This window comes from Cheilinus undulatus, linkage group 14, assembly GCF_018320785.1.
Source record: "Cheilinus undulatus linkage group 14, ASM1832078v1, whole genome shotgun sequence".
In the NCBI taxonomy this organism is placed as follows: domain Eukaryota; kingdom Metazoa; phylum Chordata; class Actinopteri; order Labriformes; family Labridae; genus Cheilinus; species Cheilinus undulatus.
In genome coordinates this window covers 1261112-1278642 of record NC_054878.1, presented here as the reverse complement: position 1 = coordinate 1278642, position 17531 = coordinate 1261112, and the positions used below count along the sequence as shown (strand labels likewise).

Below are 17531 nucleotides of genomic sequence, written 5' to 3'. Positions count from 1 at the left end.
TTTAACACCTTCTTTTAGTCCATTTACATTCCAGGTACAAATGGTAAATCTATAAAGTGCATTTTCCTTATCTTTATTTTGTGTCATTTTTTATTAAATTTCTAATTTACCTGAGAACACATAACTGTTTCAAGGTCAGGGAAGGCCTCAGTAGAGAACCAGGACACCTGCCATAGTGCAACAGGACAAGACATAAAAAAACAGAATAAACAAAAACTAACACATACCCAATGAATTTCTCTTCTTTAAACATGCTTCATTGAGCTATCCTACTCCACCCTGTGGTGTAATCAATGGCCATAATAGCAATAATCCTTGTTGAAATAATAAAGATAATATTTTTAATGTCTATCTGACTTTTTCAAGAGTTATTTCATCATAACATTAATCTCACATTTTTTAGCTCTGTTTTATTGGGGTTTTTCCCTCAGAATTAACTAGCATAAACCAGTGATCTTGCCTCCCTCATCCCCCTGCCCCCCTCCCCGTCCCTCACACAGCAGCTTATCCGTTTCGCTTCTGTATCTTTCTTACTATGTTTTTGTTTCTGTGTCATTATCAGTAGGCTTTATTGTATTATATCCCCTTAAAATATACCCACGTTTTCTTTGTTTTCACCCGTGATCTGATTTCAATACAGCTGATCAGCGGGAGGAAGTTCTACGACGTCAATCAGAACCAGCGCGGGAGCTTTATGGAGTTTTACCATAAATTCACAAACTAAAGGATCTACTATAGCTCCTACAATAGCAGAAGCTGACTTTTGACAAGAGAGGTTGCAGAATAACAGGTGGATATACAGGCCAGACGTGATTAGAGTTTCTGTGCTGCTCAGGAGAGAGAGAGCACTCAGCACACACCTCATTGATCACGAATGGCGCTGATTTCCAAAAATAGATATCGTGAGGGTTGATTTACTAACGTAAAGACCAGGTAAAGTTTTTGTTTGGTCAACATTGTATATACATTACCTCGATTATATTTATCATACAGGTGCTACTCGACACGGCCAAAATCCACCCGCATTTGGCTAGTTGGCAGGTGTAAATGTCAAGCCCTGTGCACAAAGCCCTCTAAATGTTGAAATGGTGGTAATATTTCCAGTGTTAAAATAGTAGTAATATTTCCACATTCATTTATAAAAATGGCTCAAGGGATGGAGAGGGGGGATGACCGTTTTAGAAGGGAGATGATTTTGACCATTTTTATTTCAGGGGGGATGCCATCGGTAATAATGCAGTTATGTGTCCTGTTTACCTGATGCATGTGAACTTTTTTCAATCTGAGGAAGCAGCTTGATTTTAGTAGCCTTTGCCTCTACTTTGCAGGACATTCTCCACTGGTGCCAGTGATGGAGAACGAAACGTGGATGCACCCGTCACATATCCCCCATTATCTCCTTCATGGTGACCCCTTCGCCTCCAGGCTCTCCAGAGAAGCAGACATTGTTGCAGCTTTTTACATCTGTATCATAGGTCAGTCAAGAAATGTAAAGAATGCTTCCTCTCTGTGTCTTCATTAACATTTTTATTTAAGCTTGTCTCTGAATTCGGCATAGAGTGTATCTGCATCACCCACACTACCTTATTCCATAAGCACCACTTCATCAGCATCTCCCCCTAGGGTGATTGAAAAGATGACGTCTGCTGCATGCAGTGCTTGAATGACTGACAAGAAGATGTAAAACTTGATCTAACCGGTAAGATGAAGAGATAGTTTGTAATAATAAACAAAATATGAATGATCAAAAGTACTCTCTGTCCTTTAATGAACTAGCCTAGTTATCAAATATATGGTTATTTTTAAATCATGCTCTCACATTAATAAAAAAAAACTCCCTTTAGATTTGAAAATCATTTTTTTTGTGTTAAAAAGTAAGACTGGCTTCTACAACCCTTAATGATGGATCATCAGACCAGGGCACATTTCTGTTTGTCAATGAATCATCAGTTATTGGCTTTTTATGTGGAAACTAATCTAATTTGTAAAGGTTTGTATTATTTGTAGTTTTCAGACAATCTGTGTGTCTCGGAGCACCTGACCTTCTTGGAATCTTTTGAAGGGGCGCCACCTGGAGACTCTGTTGTCATTCTGGAGACTTCAACGCCCATGTGGGCAACGACGGAGACACCTGGAGGGGGGTGATTGGGAGGAACAGCCTGCCCAATCTGAACCCGAGGAGTGTTTTGTTGTTGGACTTCTGTGTAAGTCATGGACTGTCCAAAACAAATGCCATGTTTGAACATCAGATGCTCATAGGTGTCCTCGGTACCAGAGCACCCTAGGCCAAAGGTTGATGATCGACTTGTTGTTGGTCAGATCTGTGGCTGTATGCTCTGGATACTCAGGTGAAGAGAGTGATCACCACCTAGTGGTGAGTTGGATCAAACAGAGGGGAAGCTGCTGGACAGACCTGGTAAACCCAAAAAAGTTGTGAGGATGACTGGCAGACATCCCTGTCTGCGTGGTCTTCAACTCCCATCTCCGGAACTTCCTGTGCATCTGGGGGGGAGATTGGGGACATGGACTCTGAGTGGTCTGCGCTCAAAGCCTTCATTGTACAAGAGGCTGATAGAAGTCATGGCCAGAAGACCATTGGTGCCTTTCGTGGCAATAACCTTAGTGATATTAATGATATTCTGGCAATCTGTCCAACAAATCAGGAGTAGGCGGCAGGGCTTGGCTCAGGCTGTGATCAGCAGGAGTGGAGAAGCGCATACTCGGACTGGGGATGTCGTTGGTAGGTGGAAAGGTCTTCTGAACCCATCTAAAATGACTCCTTGTCGGAGGTTGCTGAGGTGGTCAGAAAGCTTGGTGGCAGGGTGCCAGGTGTACACGAGATTCACCCTGAGATGCTAAAGGTTCTGGACGCTGTGGGGCTGCCGTGGCTGACACATCTCTTCAATGTTGCATGGAACAGGACCTGTAGGTGGCAGAGCAAGATGGTGGTGTACATTTAAAAAGGGGGACAAGAGGGTGTGCTCCAGTTATCGGGGCGTCATACTACTCAGCCTCCTGGGGACAGTTTACTCCAGGGAGCCGGAAAGGAGGCTCCAGCCAATTGTTGAACCTTGGATACAGGAGGAACAATGCAGATTTCATCCTGGCCATGAGACAGTGGGCCAGCTCTTTACCTTTGCAGGGCTCCTTGAGGGGGCATGGGAGTTTGCCCCCAGTCTAGATGTGTTTTGTGAATTTGATGAAGGCTTTTGACTGTGTCCCAGGGGGGTAGTGTGGGGGTACTGTAAGAATGTGGGGCCCGTGTCTGCTGTGGTGAGCCATCGTGTCCCTGTATAACAAATCTTAAACAGGGTTTAGATCATGGAGACCTGTTCTGGCACACAAATATAAGCTATTTGTTTTCCCTTTTTTAAACAGCACCGACTGAAAACATGAGCTAATAACAAAAACTATGGTTGACTAAAGTTTAACTGAATATATCACACATAAAAACACACCAAGGAAATAATCCTTTTTATGTCTCTTTGTTTGCCAGAGATCAGTGCATCAGGTTTGAAGAAGTTTATATTTAGATGAATTGAGAGTGATATTTTGACATAAGTTTCTGATAAATCTGGAACCAGTGACAGTAGTACAGTATAATAAGATGCTGTTTGTGGGTTTTCTTCCCCTGTCCTAGAAGTAGGCTGACTCAGTATATATTTATTGTGTTTTGCTTAAAATAACCCTGACTTTTCAGACTTAAAGGATCCAGAGGAAGATTTTCCAAATGTACAGATAACAACTGTTCAAGAGCAAAACAGATTTCTAACCTCCCTCTGCAGACATAGAGGTCTTTGTTGAGATCAGGTTCCAGTATAGGTCAGAGCTGTTTGGCGAGCCTACAGCACTTTAAGTGAATTTATTATGGCTTTGGTTAAATTATTGAAGGGGAAGTACATATTCTATTTGTGATGGCAGCTGAAAGGATTTATGTGAAATGAGAATGACAGCAAAGCAGTGAAGAAAGGGAACAGCTGAATTAAAATAGTGTCTTAGACACTATTGACATTGTGAGAGAGCTGCATTCCCAATATCCTCACCTTCTGACCTGTAAATACTGATAAGAAGATAGTAAAGGTTGATTTGAGGGTACAAAACTTGATACTGATCAAAATTTTAAGACCAGTTGAAAAATGGAAATAATCAAATAATGGAATAATCAGGGGAACACACAGGATGGTCCAAAAGAAAGAGGTTATTCTCCTGAAGAAGTCCTTTGTCAGGTGGGCGTTGTGAACTGCAGCATTGTCCCGTTGAAAAACCCAGTCATTACCACACAGACGAGGGCTCTCACTCATGAGGGATGCCCACTGCAGCATCTCCACATAGCCAGCTGTTTGACACCCCTGCACAACCTGAAGCTCCATTGTTTCATTGAAGGAAAAGCCCCCCAGATCATGATGGCACCCCAGGCGCCATCAAAGAAAACATCTCCAGTGGAATTTCCTTGCCATGCCAGTAATGTTGGAAGCCATCAGGACCGTCTAGGTTACATTTTTCTCATCAGATAATAAAACTTACTTCCACCTTTCAGTGTCCCATGTTTGGTGCTCCCTTGCAAAGTCAGTTTAGTGGTGTTGAAGGAGATGAGGCCTTTGAAGACGTTTCTAGTTTCAACCCTCCCCTCACAGATGCCGTCTGATGGTTATTTGGCTGCAGTCGGCACCAGTGATGGCCTTAGTTTGGGTCAAGGATCGTCACGTGTCTTGACGGACAGCCAATCGGATCCTGCGGCTCAGTGCAGGTGAAAATTTTTTTGGGTCTACCACTTGACTTTTTTGTTCCATAACCCTCAGGATCTTTAAAGAAATTCAAAGTGACGGTCTTAATGCGTCCAACCTCAGCAGCGATGGCGCGCTGCCAGAGGCCTTGCTTATGCAGCTCAACAATCCAACCACGTTCAAAGATGGAAAGCTTTTTCGCCTTTGCCATCAGGAGGTCATGACAGTGAGAATACCTGACAGAAAATGACACTGAATCCACATTTTAGTGTGGATTTTGGCTTTTAAAGGCTGTGGTCTTAAACTTCTGACCAGCTGATGGACAGCCTATTTCAGTTTCATTCTTGTTTTCACTGAATTGCTAGGGTAAGGGTTAGGCTCAGTGTTTTTTTTTTTTTTTTTGGTCTCTCTCCCATTTCTTCTTTTTGCATTTCAAAGCTCTACTTAGAACCTTCTTAATATCCAACAGTGCAAAATGTCAATTATTGCCATTGTTCAACTGGTCTTACAATGTTGATCAGGAGTGCATACTGTTCTTTTGGTTTAAAAAATGTCTAAAGATCATTTCTAAATTGCCCAAATATAGTATCAGCAATATTTTACAAAAAAAATAAAAGGTTGGAATTGGCAATGATGGAAGAGTTTCTTTGCTTATTGCCTCTTCCATCCTCTTTTCCAAATACTTCCAAGCAGCAGCATGGTGGTGCAGTAGTTAGCTCTGTTGCCGTATAGGAAGAAGGTCAGTGGGTTCAGTTCACCCGCTGGTTAGGATTTTCATATTTTATCCCTGCTTGAGCAGCCTTCCTCAGGATCCTCCAGCTTCCTCACACATGCTCCTTGGTTTCATTGTTGTCTGTGAACTGCCTGTAGGTGTTGATGGATGGACTATAGGGAGTATGTCTGTGGACTGTGGGAGGAAGCTGGAAGTCCCTAAGGAAAGCTGCTCAAGCATGGATAAAACGTGCAGACACTAACGAGCAGGTAAATCGAAACCACAGACTAATTATAAGGCAACAGTGCTAACAATTACACCAACATGCTGCATGGATAGAGTATATGGAGGAATTACAAAGAAAAAAAAATCACACTTTTTTCACCTCCGCTGTCATGTGTTTTTTGGCATTTTACCGGTATTACTTTCAATCATTGTCGGTACAGAAATAGGTTCTTTAATCATGGAGCAGATTATTCACATGAATGAGTGATTCTAAATAGTTGTAGGAGCAGTGTGTAGCCTTAGAAACTGCAGGGGCAGAAATTGCCTGACAACCTGGATGCCTTCAAAGAGAAGCAGGAAAGAATCCACTGAGAAGATCATTATCAGCAGGGTTAGATGAGTGGAGACAGTTCTGTCATATCAGTCCCATTTTAACTGGCAGAGAAAACGTTTAACAAACTGATGAGTTGTTGTCGAGCAATCAGAAGTGTAAGTGAAAGAAACTGGAGCTCATTGTGCATTGCAGCACATTGAGTCATAAGACACACCTCGAGTGCCATCCCAACACACACCTGCAGCAGTGCAACAACTGTCAAATTCCCAACCAGCCACTGCTGGGCCAGGTGCTTGGTGCTAGCAGTGAGGGCCTAAACTTACCCAGATGGACTGCATACAATACAATACAATACAATAACTTTATTCATCCCCAAGGGAAATTCATTTGTCTGGAGTCTCATATAACCATTGCATGAATATATTTACATTAATCTGGAAAAGCCCCTATAGAAAGTGTTTGGGAAGGCTAGGACCTTTAAAGATATTCTAAGAAAATAATAGGAGGACGTTGTGTCACATTTGTGACTGCCCAATCAGAGTGACAAGACAATATGATGTTGTATGCATGTGTTACTCTTGAGCCGAAAGTGAAGGCTACTGCTGTCTTGGATTGATAATGGTGGAGCTTCTCTGTGGAAAAAAAAAGCGCTTTCCTAAAGCTACATCTGAGGTAATTACTATGATAGATTCAGCCATTGTAGACGGCTTCTAGTACGCATTAAGCCCAATCATAGCTTCCTCCTAGAATGATGCTGACTGGTCTGAACAGTTTGCGATTCCATCTTTTCAAGATGGATTTGCCTGATGACAGAGATGGAGTCTGGCACTAGGGTTGCCACTTTTGTGCATAAAAATAATCCACAGGCCAGAGGATTGGGGTGCCTGTACCATGACTACTATTACCACTCTTTGGGTTTTGTCGTGTAGGCCATTGTTTACTGGAGTGTTTTTAAATAACAGATTTCAATCAGGTAACTTTTGAGGGAATTACTGTGCTTTTGTCATGTTACACAGCATGTGGTAATAACTAAAATAATAACAACTACATTTTATAAAATGGTGGTCCAAACTTAATGTGACAGCTATTTGACCTCTGCTGCCACCTGACAGTCAGAAACACATCGCCAACGACCTTGAAGTACGCAGTTATGCAGCAATTTATATTTAAAGATGTTTTATCAGTCTAGTTGGAGACTCATATTCTACGGCTTTTTTAAAACATATTTATTTTGTTTGTTTTAAAAAATAATGTTTCACATTCAACCCCACCCCTCCAGTATCAAAAGTAATTACGTATTACTCCTTTGAATACGCTGTAAATAGATTAGTTTTTAATATTACTGGGGTAGATGTACAGATCAGTTTTTTTTTACCTCTACTTGAGTAAATTTGATTCAAAGACCCTTCACCTTTACCTCAGTATATTCTTTCAGTCTTTCCTCCCCTTAATTTAAACTAAATTAAAACAGCAAAGTGATCACAGTTTGGACTAAAATATTTGTCATCTGTCCCTTTTTATATAATGATAAGAAAAATAATTACAGTTTTTAAATTCTGAGTGTAGTGATCTTTATCTCTCCTTTGAATATATTAACTTTTACATCATTATGGAAAATACAGAGAAATATCTACTAACATTTTTAATCTGGGCAAGAATTATCAAGTTATACTATGACCATTGGATCCATCAAAAGTCAGCCTGGCTAAACTTGTATCATATCAGTGTTTTTTCTTCACATGGGGACTCATGTCTGAATCCACGTCCCACTGCTGCGTCACTTCTCCTCTCAAACCGAGAGGAGCTCACAGACTGACAGACAGAAAACCCTCATGATTTTATGAAGTTTGTAAAGATTCCTGTTGTCCCATGAATGGAACTCCCTTGAAACAGTTGTAAAAAGCTGTTCACTGTATCAGCCTCGGGAGATTTGTGGGAATAAAGAACTGCAACCCTACAGTTTGGCTCTTTTGGACCCTGTGTCTGTGCCGTTCTCTGGAAACATGTATTTAATGTCTGCCAGACCACTGTGCTCCCGAAAACATTTGACCGCACACACTGCATTTGGAATTTTACTCACTTTGACCGCTGCAGTCCAACCAAGTGTTTAATTCCCCCACTCACTTCAGTGTATCTATAACTGCTCCTGCGCCGCAAATGTTTGAAGCTTTTACCTCTCTCTCCTGCTCCACATTTTCAGAATGGAAGACCCGCCTTACTTGGTGTAGTTCAGTCGAGGCAGGTGAGCGAATACTTTTGGCAATATAATGTATATTAGCTTTAGCTGAGGGTAACAAAGCTAAAGGGACCCATCATTCATGTAACAACTTTAAGAACAGTTTGATTTAGTCCCAGATTCAGTCCGTCTGACCTTTATCCTGTTTTATTTGTTAAATGTTCTTTCATCTATATTCTTTATAATGTGAGTATTTAATGAATCAAACTGCCAGACTTTATTTATGAATAAAGTTGAAAAAAAAAAATGGAATTACATTGTACCGGCAGATTATGGCACCTCCATCCTGACAGACGGCGTCTCACATGAACAGTCTGTGAAAGAGGCAGTCTGAGATGTCTGATCTGCAGCAACACAGTCCTGGAAATGTCTGCCCCAGCCTGGGAGGAGCATGACAGGCCAGACTGTCCTTGGAATGTCTTCCCCAGCCTGGGAGGAGCATGACGGGCCAGACTGTCCCCCAAAATTCTGCCCCACCCTGGGAGGAGCATCACAGACCAGACTGTCCTTGAAATGTCTGCCACACCCTGGGAGGAGCATGACGGGCCAGACTGTCCTCGATGGTCTGCCCCAGCCTGGGAGGAGCATGACGGGCCAGACTGTCCTCGATGGTCTGCCCCAGCCTGGGAGGAGCATGACGGGCCAGACTGTCCTGGATTGTCTGCCCCACCCTGGGAGGAGCATGACGGGCGAGATTGTCACAGGCCAGGATGTCCTTGTCTGCCCCACCCTGGGAGGAGCATGACGGGCCAGACTGTCCTGGAAATATCTGCCCCAGCCTTGGAGAGCATCAATGGCCAGACTGTCTAGAATGTCTGCCCCACCCTTGGAGGAGCATGACAGGCCAGACTGTCCTTGGAATGTCTGCCCCACCCTGGGAGGAGCATGATGTGCCAGACTGTCCTGGAAATGTCTGCCCCACCCTGGGAGGAGCATGATGGGCCAGACTGTCCTGGAAATGTCTGCCGCAGCCTGGGAGGAGCATGACGGGCGAGACTGTCACAGGCCAGGATGTTCTTGTCTGCCCCACCCTGGGAGGAGCATGACGGGCCAGACTGTCCTGGAAATGTCTGCCCCAGCCTGGGAGGAGCATGACGGGCCAGACTGTCCTTCAAATATCTGCCCCACCCTGGGAGGAGCATGATGTGCCAGACTGTCCTGGAAATGTCTGCCCCACCCTGGGAGGAGCATGATGGGCCAGACTGTCCTGGAAATGTCTGCCACACCCTGGGAGGAGCATCACAGGCCAGACTGTCCTGGAAATGTCTGCAGCAGCCTGGGAGGAGCATGACGGGCCAGACTGTCCTTTGAATATCTGCCCCACCCTGGGAGGAGCATCAAAGACCAGACTGTCCTTGAAATGTCTGCCACACCCTAGGAGGAGCACGACAGGCCAGACTGTCCTGGAAATGTCTGCCCCACCCTGGGAGGAGCATGACGGGCCAGACTGTCCTTCAAATATCTGCCCCACCCTGGGAGGAGCATGACAGGCCAGACTGTCCTGGAAATGTCTGCCCCAGCCTGGGAGGAGCATGACAGGCCAGACTGTCCTGGAAATGTCTGCCGCAGCCTGGGAGGAGCATGACAGGCCCAACTGTCCTTGGAATGTCTGCCCCAGCCTGGGAGGAGCATGACGGGCCAGACTGTCCTGCAAAAATCTGCCCAACCCTGGGAGGAGCATCACAGACCAGACTGTCCTTGAAATGTCTGCCCCACCCTAGGAGGAACTTGACGGGCCAGACTGTCCTGGATGGTCTGCCCCAGCCTGGGAGGAGCATGACGGGCCAGACTGTCCTGGATTGTCTGCCCCACCCTGTGAGGAGCATGACGGGCCAGACTGTCCTGTAAATATCTGCCCCACCCTGGGAGGAGCATGACGGGCCAGACTGTCCTTGAAATGTCTGCCCCACCCTGGGAGGAAGGAGCATCACGGACCAGACTGTCCTTGAAATGTCTGACACAGCCTAGGAGGAGCATGACAGGCCCAACTGTCCTGGAAATGTCTGCCCCACCCTGGGAGGAGCATGACGAGCATGACTGTCCTTGAAATGTCTGCCCCAGCCTGGGAGGAGCATGACGGGCCAGACTGTCCTGGATGGTCTGCCCCAGCCTGGGAGGAGCATGACGGGCCAGACTGTCCTGGATTGTCTGCCCCACCCTGGGAGGAGCATGACGGGCCAGACTGTCCTGGAAATATCTGCCCCACCCTGGGAGGAGCATGACGGGCCAGACTGTCCTGGAAATGTCTGCCCCACCCTGGGAGGAAGGAGCATCACGGACCAGACTGTCCTTGAAATGTCTGACACAGCCTAGGAGGAGCATGACAGGCCCAACTGTCCTGGAAATGTCTGCCCCACCCTGGGAGGAGCATGACGAGCATGACTGTCCTGGAAATGTCTGCCCCAGCCTGGGAGGAGCATGACAGGCCAGACTGTCCTGGATGGTCTGCCCCAGCCTGGGAGGAGCATGACGGGCCTGACTGTCCTGGAAATGTCTGCCCCACCCTGGGAGGAGCATGACGGGCCTGACTGTCCTGGAAATGTCTGCCCCAGCCTGGGAGGAGCATCACAGGCTAGGATGTCCTGGAAATGTCTGCCCCACCCTGGGAGGAGCATCACAGGCCAGACTGTCCTTGGACTGTCTTCCCTATCCTGGGAGGAGCATGACAGGCCAGACTGTCCTTCAAATATCTGCCCCACCCTGGGAGGAGCATGACGGGCCAGACTGTCCTGGAAATGTCTGCCCCAGCCTGAGAGGAGCATGACGAGCCAGACTGTCCTTCAAATATCTGCCCCACCCTGGGAGGAGCATCACAGGCCCAGACTGTCCTTGAAATGTCTGCCACACCCTGGGAGGAGCATGACGGGCCTGACTGTCCTGGAAATGTCTGCCCCAGCCTGGGAGGAGCATCACAGGCCAGACTGTCCTTGAAATGTCTGCCACACCCTAGGAGGAGCATGACAGGCCAGACTGTCCTGGAAATGTCTGCCCCACCCTGGGAGGAGCATGAAAGGCCAGACTGTCCTGGAAATGTCTGCCGCAGCCTGGGAGGAGCATGACAGGCCCAACTGTCCTTGGAATGTCTGCCCCAGCCTGGGAGGAGCATGACGGGCCAGACTGTCCTTCAAATGTCTGCCACACCCTAAGAGGAGCACGACAGGCCAGACTGTCCTGGAAATGTCTGCCCCACCCTGGGAGGAGCATGACGAGCCAGACTGTCCTGGAAATGTCTTCCCAAGCCTGGGAGGAGCATGACGGGCCAGACTGTCCTTCAAATATCTGCCCCACCCTGGGAGGAGCATCACAGGCCCAGACTGTCCTTGAAACGTCTGCCACACCCTAGGAGGAGCATGACGGGCCTGACTGTCCTGGAAATGTCTGCCCCACCCTGTGAGGAGCATGACGGGCCTGACTGTCCTGGAAATGTCTGCCCCAGCCTGGGAGGAGCATGACAGGCCAGACTGTCCTGGAAATGTCTGCCGCAGCCTGGGAGGAGCATGACAGGCCCAACTGTCCTTGGAATGTCTGCCCCAGCCTGGGAGGAGCATGACGGGCCAGACTGTCCTGCAAAAATCTGCCCAACCCTGGGAGGAGCATCACAGACCAGACTGTCCTTGAAATGTCTGCCCCACCCTAGGAGGAGCATGACAGGCCAGACTGTCCTGGATGGTCTGCCCCACCCTGGGAGGAGCATGACGGGCCTGACTGTCCTGGATTGTCTGCCCCACCCTGTGAGGAGCATGACGGGCCAGACTGTCCTGTAAATATCTGCCCCACCCTGGGAGGAGCATGACGGGCCAGACTGTCCTTGAAATGTCTGCCCCACCCTGGGAGGAAGGAGCATCACGGACCAGACTGTCCTTGAAATGTCTGCCCCACCCTGGGAGGAGCATGACGAGCATGACTGTCCTTGAAATGTCTGCCCCAGCCTGGGAGGAGCATGACGGGCCAGACTGTCCTGGATGGTCTGCCCCAGCCTGGGAGGAGCATGACGGGCCAGACTGTCCTGGATTGTCTGCCCCACCCTGGGAGGAGCATGACGGGCCAGACTGTCCTGGAAATATCTGCCCCACCCTGGGAGGAGCATGACGGGCCAGACTGTCCGGGAAATGTCTGCCCCACCCTGGGAGGAAGGAGCATCACGGACCAGACTGTCCTTGAAATGTCTGCCCCACCCTCGGAGGAGCATGACCGGCCATACGGTCCTGGAAATGTCTGCCCCACCCTGGGAGGAGCATGACGAGCATGACTGTCCTGGAAATGTCTGCCCCAGCCTGGGAGGAGCATGACAGGCCAGACTGTCCTGGATGGTCTGCCCCAGCCTGGGAGGAGCATGACGGGCCTGACTGTCCTGGAAATGTCTGCCCCACCCTGGGAGGAGCATGACGGGCCTGACTGTCCTGGAAATGTCTGCCCCAGCCTGGGAGGAGCATCACAGGCTAGGATGTCCTGGAAATGTCTGCCCCACCCTGGGAGGAGCATGACAGGCCAGACTGTCCTGGAAATGTCTGCCCCACCCTGGGAGGAGCATCACAGGCCAGACTGTCCTTGGACTGTCTTCCCTATCCTGGGAGGAGCATGACAGGCCAGACTGTCCTTCAAATATCTGCCCCACCCTGGGAGGAGCATGACAGGCCAGACTGTCCTGGAAATGTCTGCCCCAGCCTGGGAGGAGCATGACAGGCCATACTCTCCTTGTAATGTCTGCCCCAGCCTGGGAGGAGCATCACAGGCCCAGACTGTCCTTGAAATGTCTGCCACACCCTGGGAGGAGCATGACGGGCCAGACTGTCCTGGAAATGTCTGCCCCAGCCTGGGAGGAGCATCACAGGCCAGACTGTCCTGGAAATGTCTGCCCCACCCTGGGAGGAGCATGACAGGCCAGACTGTCCTGGAAATGTCTGCCCCACCCTGGGAGGAGCATGACAGGCCAGACTGTCCTGGAAATGTCTGCCGCAGCCTGGGAGGAGCATGACAGGCCCAACTGTCCTTGGAATGTCTGCCCCAGCCTGGGAGGAGCATGACGGGCCAGACTGTCCTTCAAATGTCTGCCACACCCTAGGAGGAGCACGACAGGCCAGACTGTCCTGGAAATGTCTGCCACACCCTGGGAGGAGCATGACGGGCCTGACTGTCCTGGAAATGTCTGCCCCACCCTGGGAGGAGCATGACGGGCCAGACTGTCCTTCAAATATCTGCCCCACCCTGGGAGGAGCATGACAGGCCAGACTGTCCTGGAAATGTCTGCCCCAGCCTGGGAGGAGCATGACAGGCCAGACTGTCCTGGAAATGTCTGCCCCACCCTGTGAGGAGCATGACGGGCCTGACTGTCCTGGAAATGTCTGCCCCAGCCTGGGAGGAGCATCACAGGCCAGGATGTCCTGGAAATGTCTGCCACACCCTAGGAGGAGCATGACGGGCCAGACTGTCCTGGAAATGTCTGCCGCAGCCTGGGAGGAGCATGACGGGCCTGACTGTCCTTTAAATATCTGCCCCACCCAAGGAGGAGCATCAAAGACAAGACTGTCCTTGAAATGTCTGCCACACCCTAGGAGGAGCACGACAGGCCAGACTGTCCTGGAAATGTCTGCCCCACCCTGGGAGGAGCATGACGGGCCAGACTGTCCTTCAAATATCTGCCCCACCCTGGGAGGAGCATGACAGGCCAGACTGTCCTGGAAATGTCTGCCCCAGCCTGGGAGGAGCATGACAGGCCAGACTGTCCTGGAAATGTCTGCCGCAGCCTGGGAGGAGCATGACAGGCCCAACTGTCCTTGGAATGTCTGCCCCAGCCTGGGAGGAGCATGACGGGCCAGACTGTCCTGCAAAAATCTGCCCAACCCTGGGAGGAGCATCACAGACCAGACTGTCCTTGAAATGTCTGCCCCACCCTGGGAGGACCATGACGGGCCAGACTGTCCTGGATTGTCTGCCCCAGCCTGGGAGGAGCATGACGGGCCAGACTGTCCTGGATTGTCTGCCCCACCCTGTGAGGAGCATGACGGGCCAGACTGTCCTGTAAATATCTGCCCCACCCTGGGAGGAGCATGACGGGCCAGACTGTCCTTGAAATGTCTGCCCCACCCTGGGAGGAAGGAGCATCACGGACCAGACTGTCCTTCAAATGTCTGACACAGCCTAGGAGGAGCATGACAGGCCCAACGGTCCTGGACATGTCCGCCCCCCCCGGGGAGGAGCCTGACGAGCATGACTGTCCTTGAAATGTCTGCCCCAGCCTGGGAGGAGCATGACGGGCCAGACTGTCCTGGATGGTCTGCCCCAGCCTGGGAGGAGCATGACGGGCCAGACTGTCCTGGATTGTGTGCCCCACCCTGGGAGGAGCATCACCGGCCAGACTGTCCTGTAAATATCTGCCCCACCCTGGGAGGAGCATGACGGGCCAGACTGTCCTGGAAATGTCTGCCCCACCCTGGGAGGAAGGAGCATCACGGACCAGACTGTCCTTGAAATGTCTGCACAGCCTAGGAGGAGCATGACAGGCCCAACTGTCCTGGAAATGTCTGCCCACCCTGGGAGGAGCATGACGAGCATGACTGTCCTGGAAATGTCTGCCCCAGCCTGGGAGGAGCATGACAGGCCAGACTGTCCTGGATGGTCTGCCCCAGCCTGGGAGGAGCATGACGGGCCTGACTGTCCTGGAAATGTCTGCCCCACCCTGGGAGGAGCATGACGGGCCTGACTGTCCTGGAAATGTCTGCCCCAGCCTGGGAGGAGCATCACAGGCTAGGATGTCCTGGAAATGTCTGCCCCACCCTGGGAGGAGCATGACAGGCCAGACTGTCCTGGAAATGTCTGCCCCACCCTTGGAGGAGCATCACAGGCCAGACTGTCCTTGGACTGTCTTCCCTATCCTGGGAGGAGCATGACAGGCCAGACTGTCCTTCAAATATCTGCCCCACCCTGGGAGGAGCATGACGGGCCAGACTGTCCTGGAAATGTCTGCCCCAGCCTGAGAGGAGCATGACGAGCCAGACTGTCCTTCAAATATCTGCCCCACCCTGGGAGGAGCATCACAGGCCCAGACTGTCCTTGAAATGTCTGCCACACCCTGGGAGGAGCATGACGGGCCTGACTGTCCTGGAAATGTCTGCCCCAGCCTGGGAGGAGCATCACAGGCCAGACTGTCCTTGAAATGTCTGCCACACCCTAGGAGGAGCATGACAGGCCAGACTGTCCTGGAAATGTCTGCCCCACCCTGGGAGGAGCATGAAAGGCCAGACTGTCCTGGAAATGTCTGCCGCAGCCTGGGAGGAGCATGACAGGCCCAACTGTCCTTGGAATGTCTGCCCCAGCCTGGGAGGAGCATCACAGGCCAGACTGTCCTTCAAATGTCTGCCACACCCTCGGAGGAGCACGACAGGCCAGACTGTCCTGGAAATGTCTGCCCCACCCTGGGAGGAGCATGACGAGCCAGACTGTCCTGGAAATGTCTTCCCAAGCCTGGGAGGAGCATGACGGGCCAGACTGTCCTTCAAATATCTGCCCCACCCTGGGAGGAGCATCACCGGCCCAGACTGTCCTTGAAACGTCTGCCACACCCTAGGAGGAGCATGACGGGCCTGACTGTCCTGGAAATGTCTGCCCCACCCTGTGAGGAGCATGACGGGCCTGACTGTCCTGGAAATGTCTGCCCCAGCCTGGGAGGAGCATGACAGGCCAGACTGTCCTGGAAATGTCTGCCGCAGCCTGGGAGGAGCATGACAGGCCCAACTGTCCTTGGAATGTCTGCCCCAGCCTGGGAGGAGCATGACGGGCCAGACTGTCCTGCAAAAATCTGCCCAACCCTGGGAGGAGCATCACAGACCAGACTGTCCTTGAAATGTCTGCCCCACCCTAGGAGCATGACGGGCCAGACTGTCCTGGATGGTCTGCCCCCGCCTGGGAGGCGCAGGCCGGGCCAGACTGTCCTGGATTGTCTGCCCCACCCTGTGAGGAGCATGACGGGCCAGACTGTCCTGTAAATATCTGCCCCACCCTGGGAGGAGCATGACGGGCCAGACTGTCCTTGAAATGTCTGCCCCACCCTGGGAGGAAGGAGCATCACGGACCAGACTGTCCTTGAAATGTCTGCCCCACCCTGGGAGGAGCATGACGAGCATGACTGTCCTTGAAATGTCTGCCCCAGCCTGGGAGGAGCATGACGGGCCAGACTGTCCTGGATGGTCTGCCCCAGCCTGGGAGGAGCATGACGGGCCAGACTGTCCTGGAAATGTCTGCCCCACCCTGGGAGGAAGGAGCATCACGGACCAGACTGTCCTTGAAATGTCTGACACAGCCTAGGAGGAGCATGACAGGCCCAACTGTCCTGGAAATGTCTGCCCCACCCTGGGAGGAGCATGACGAGCATGACTGTCCTGGAAATGTCTGCCCCAGCCTGGGAGGAGCATGACAGGCCAGACTGTCCTGGATGGTCTGCCCCAGCCTGGGAGGAGCATGACGGGCCTGACTGTCCTGGAAATGTCTGCCCCACCCTGGGAGGAGCATGACGGGCCTGACTGTCCTGGAAATGTCTGCCCCAGCCTGGGAGGAGCATCACAGGCTAGGATGTCCTGGAAATGTCTGCCCCACCCTGGGAGGAGCATGACAGGCCAGACTGTCCTGGAAATGTCTGCCCCACCCTGGGAGGAGCATCACAGGCCAGACTGTCCTTGGACTGTCTTCCCTATCCTGGGAGGAGCATGACGGGCCTGACTGTCCTGGAAATGTCTGCCCCAGCCTGGGAGGAGCATCACAGGCCAGACTGTCCTTGAAATGTCTGCCACACCCTAGGAGGAGCATGACAGGCCAGACTGTCCTGGAAATGTCTGCCCCACCCTGGGAGGAGCATGAAAGGCCAGACTGTCCTGGAAATGTCTGCCCCAGCCTGGGAGGAGCATCACAGGCCCAACTGTCCTTGGAATGTCTGCCCCAGCCTGGGAGGAGCATGACGGGCCAGACTGTCCTTCAAATGTCTGCCACACCCTAAGAGGAGCACGACAGGCCAGACTGTCCTGGAAATGTCTGCCCCACCCTGGGAGGAGCATGACGAGCCAGACTGTCCTGGAAATGTCTTCCCAAGCCTGGGAGGAGCATGACAGGCCAGACTGTCCTTCCAATATCCGCCCCACCCTGGGACGATCAACAACCGCCCAGACTGTCCTTGAAACGTCTGCCACACCCTAGGAGGAGCATGACGGGCCTGACTGTCCTGGAAATGTCTGCCCCACCCTGTGAGGAGCATGACGGGCCAGACTGTCCTGGATCTGTCAGCCCCGGACTGGGCGGAGCATGACAGGCCTG

General features: G+C 51.1%; 1 protein-coding gene across 1 annotated transcript in view; it reads left to right on the top strand.

Annotated features, from left to right (window-relative positions):
- The first annotated feature begins 1332 nt into the window (after window positions 1-1332).
- opn5 (opsin 5) overlaps window positions 1333-17531 on the top strand; it is a 105887-nt gene continuing 89688 nt past the window's right edge. Inside the window, exon 1 of the mRNA XM_041805950.1 lies at window positions 1333-1475. Within this exon, the coding sequence (XP_041661884.1) occupies window positions 1352-1475 (124 nt within the window). The 5' untranslated portion in view covers window positions 1333-1351. The remainder of the gene's footprint in view (window positions 1476-17531) is intronic.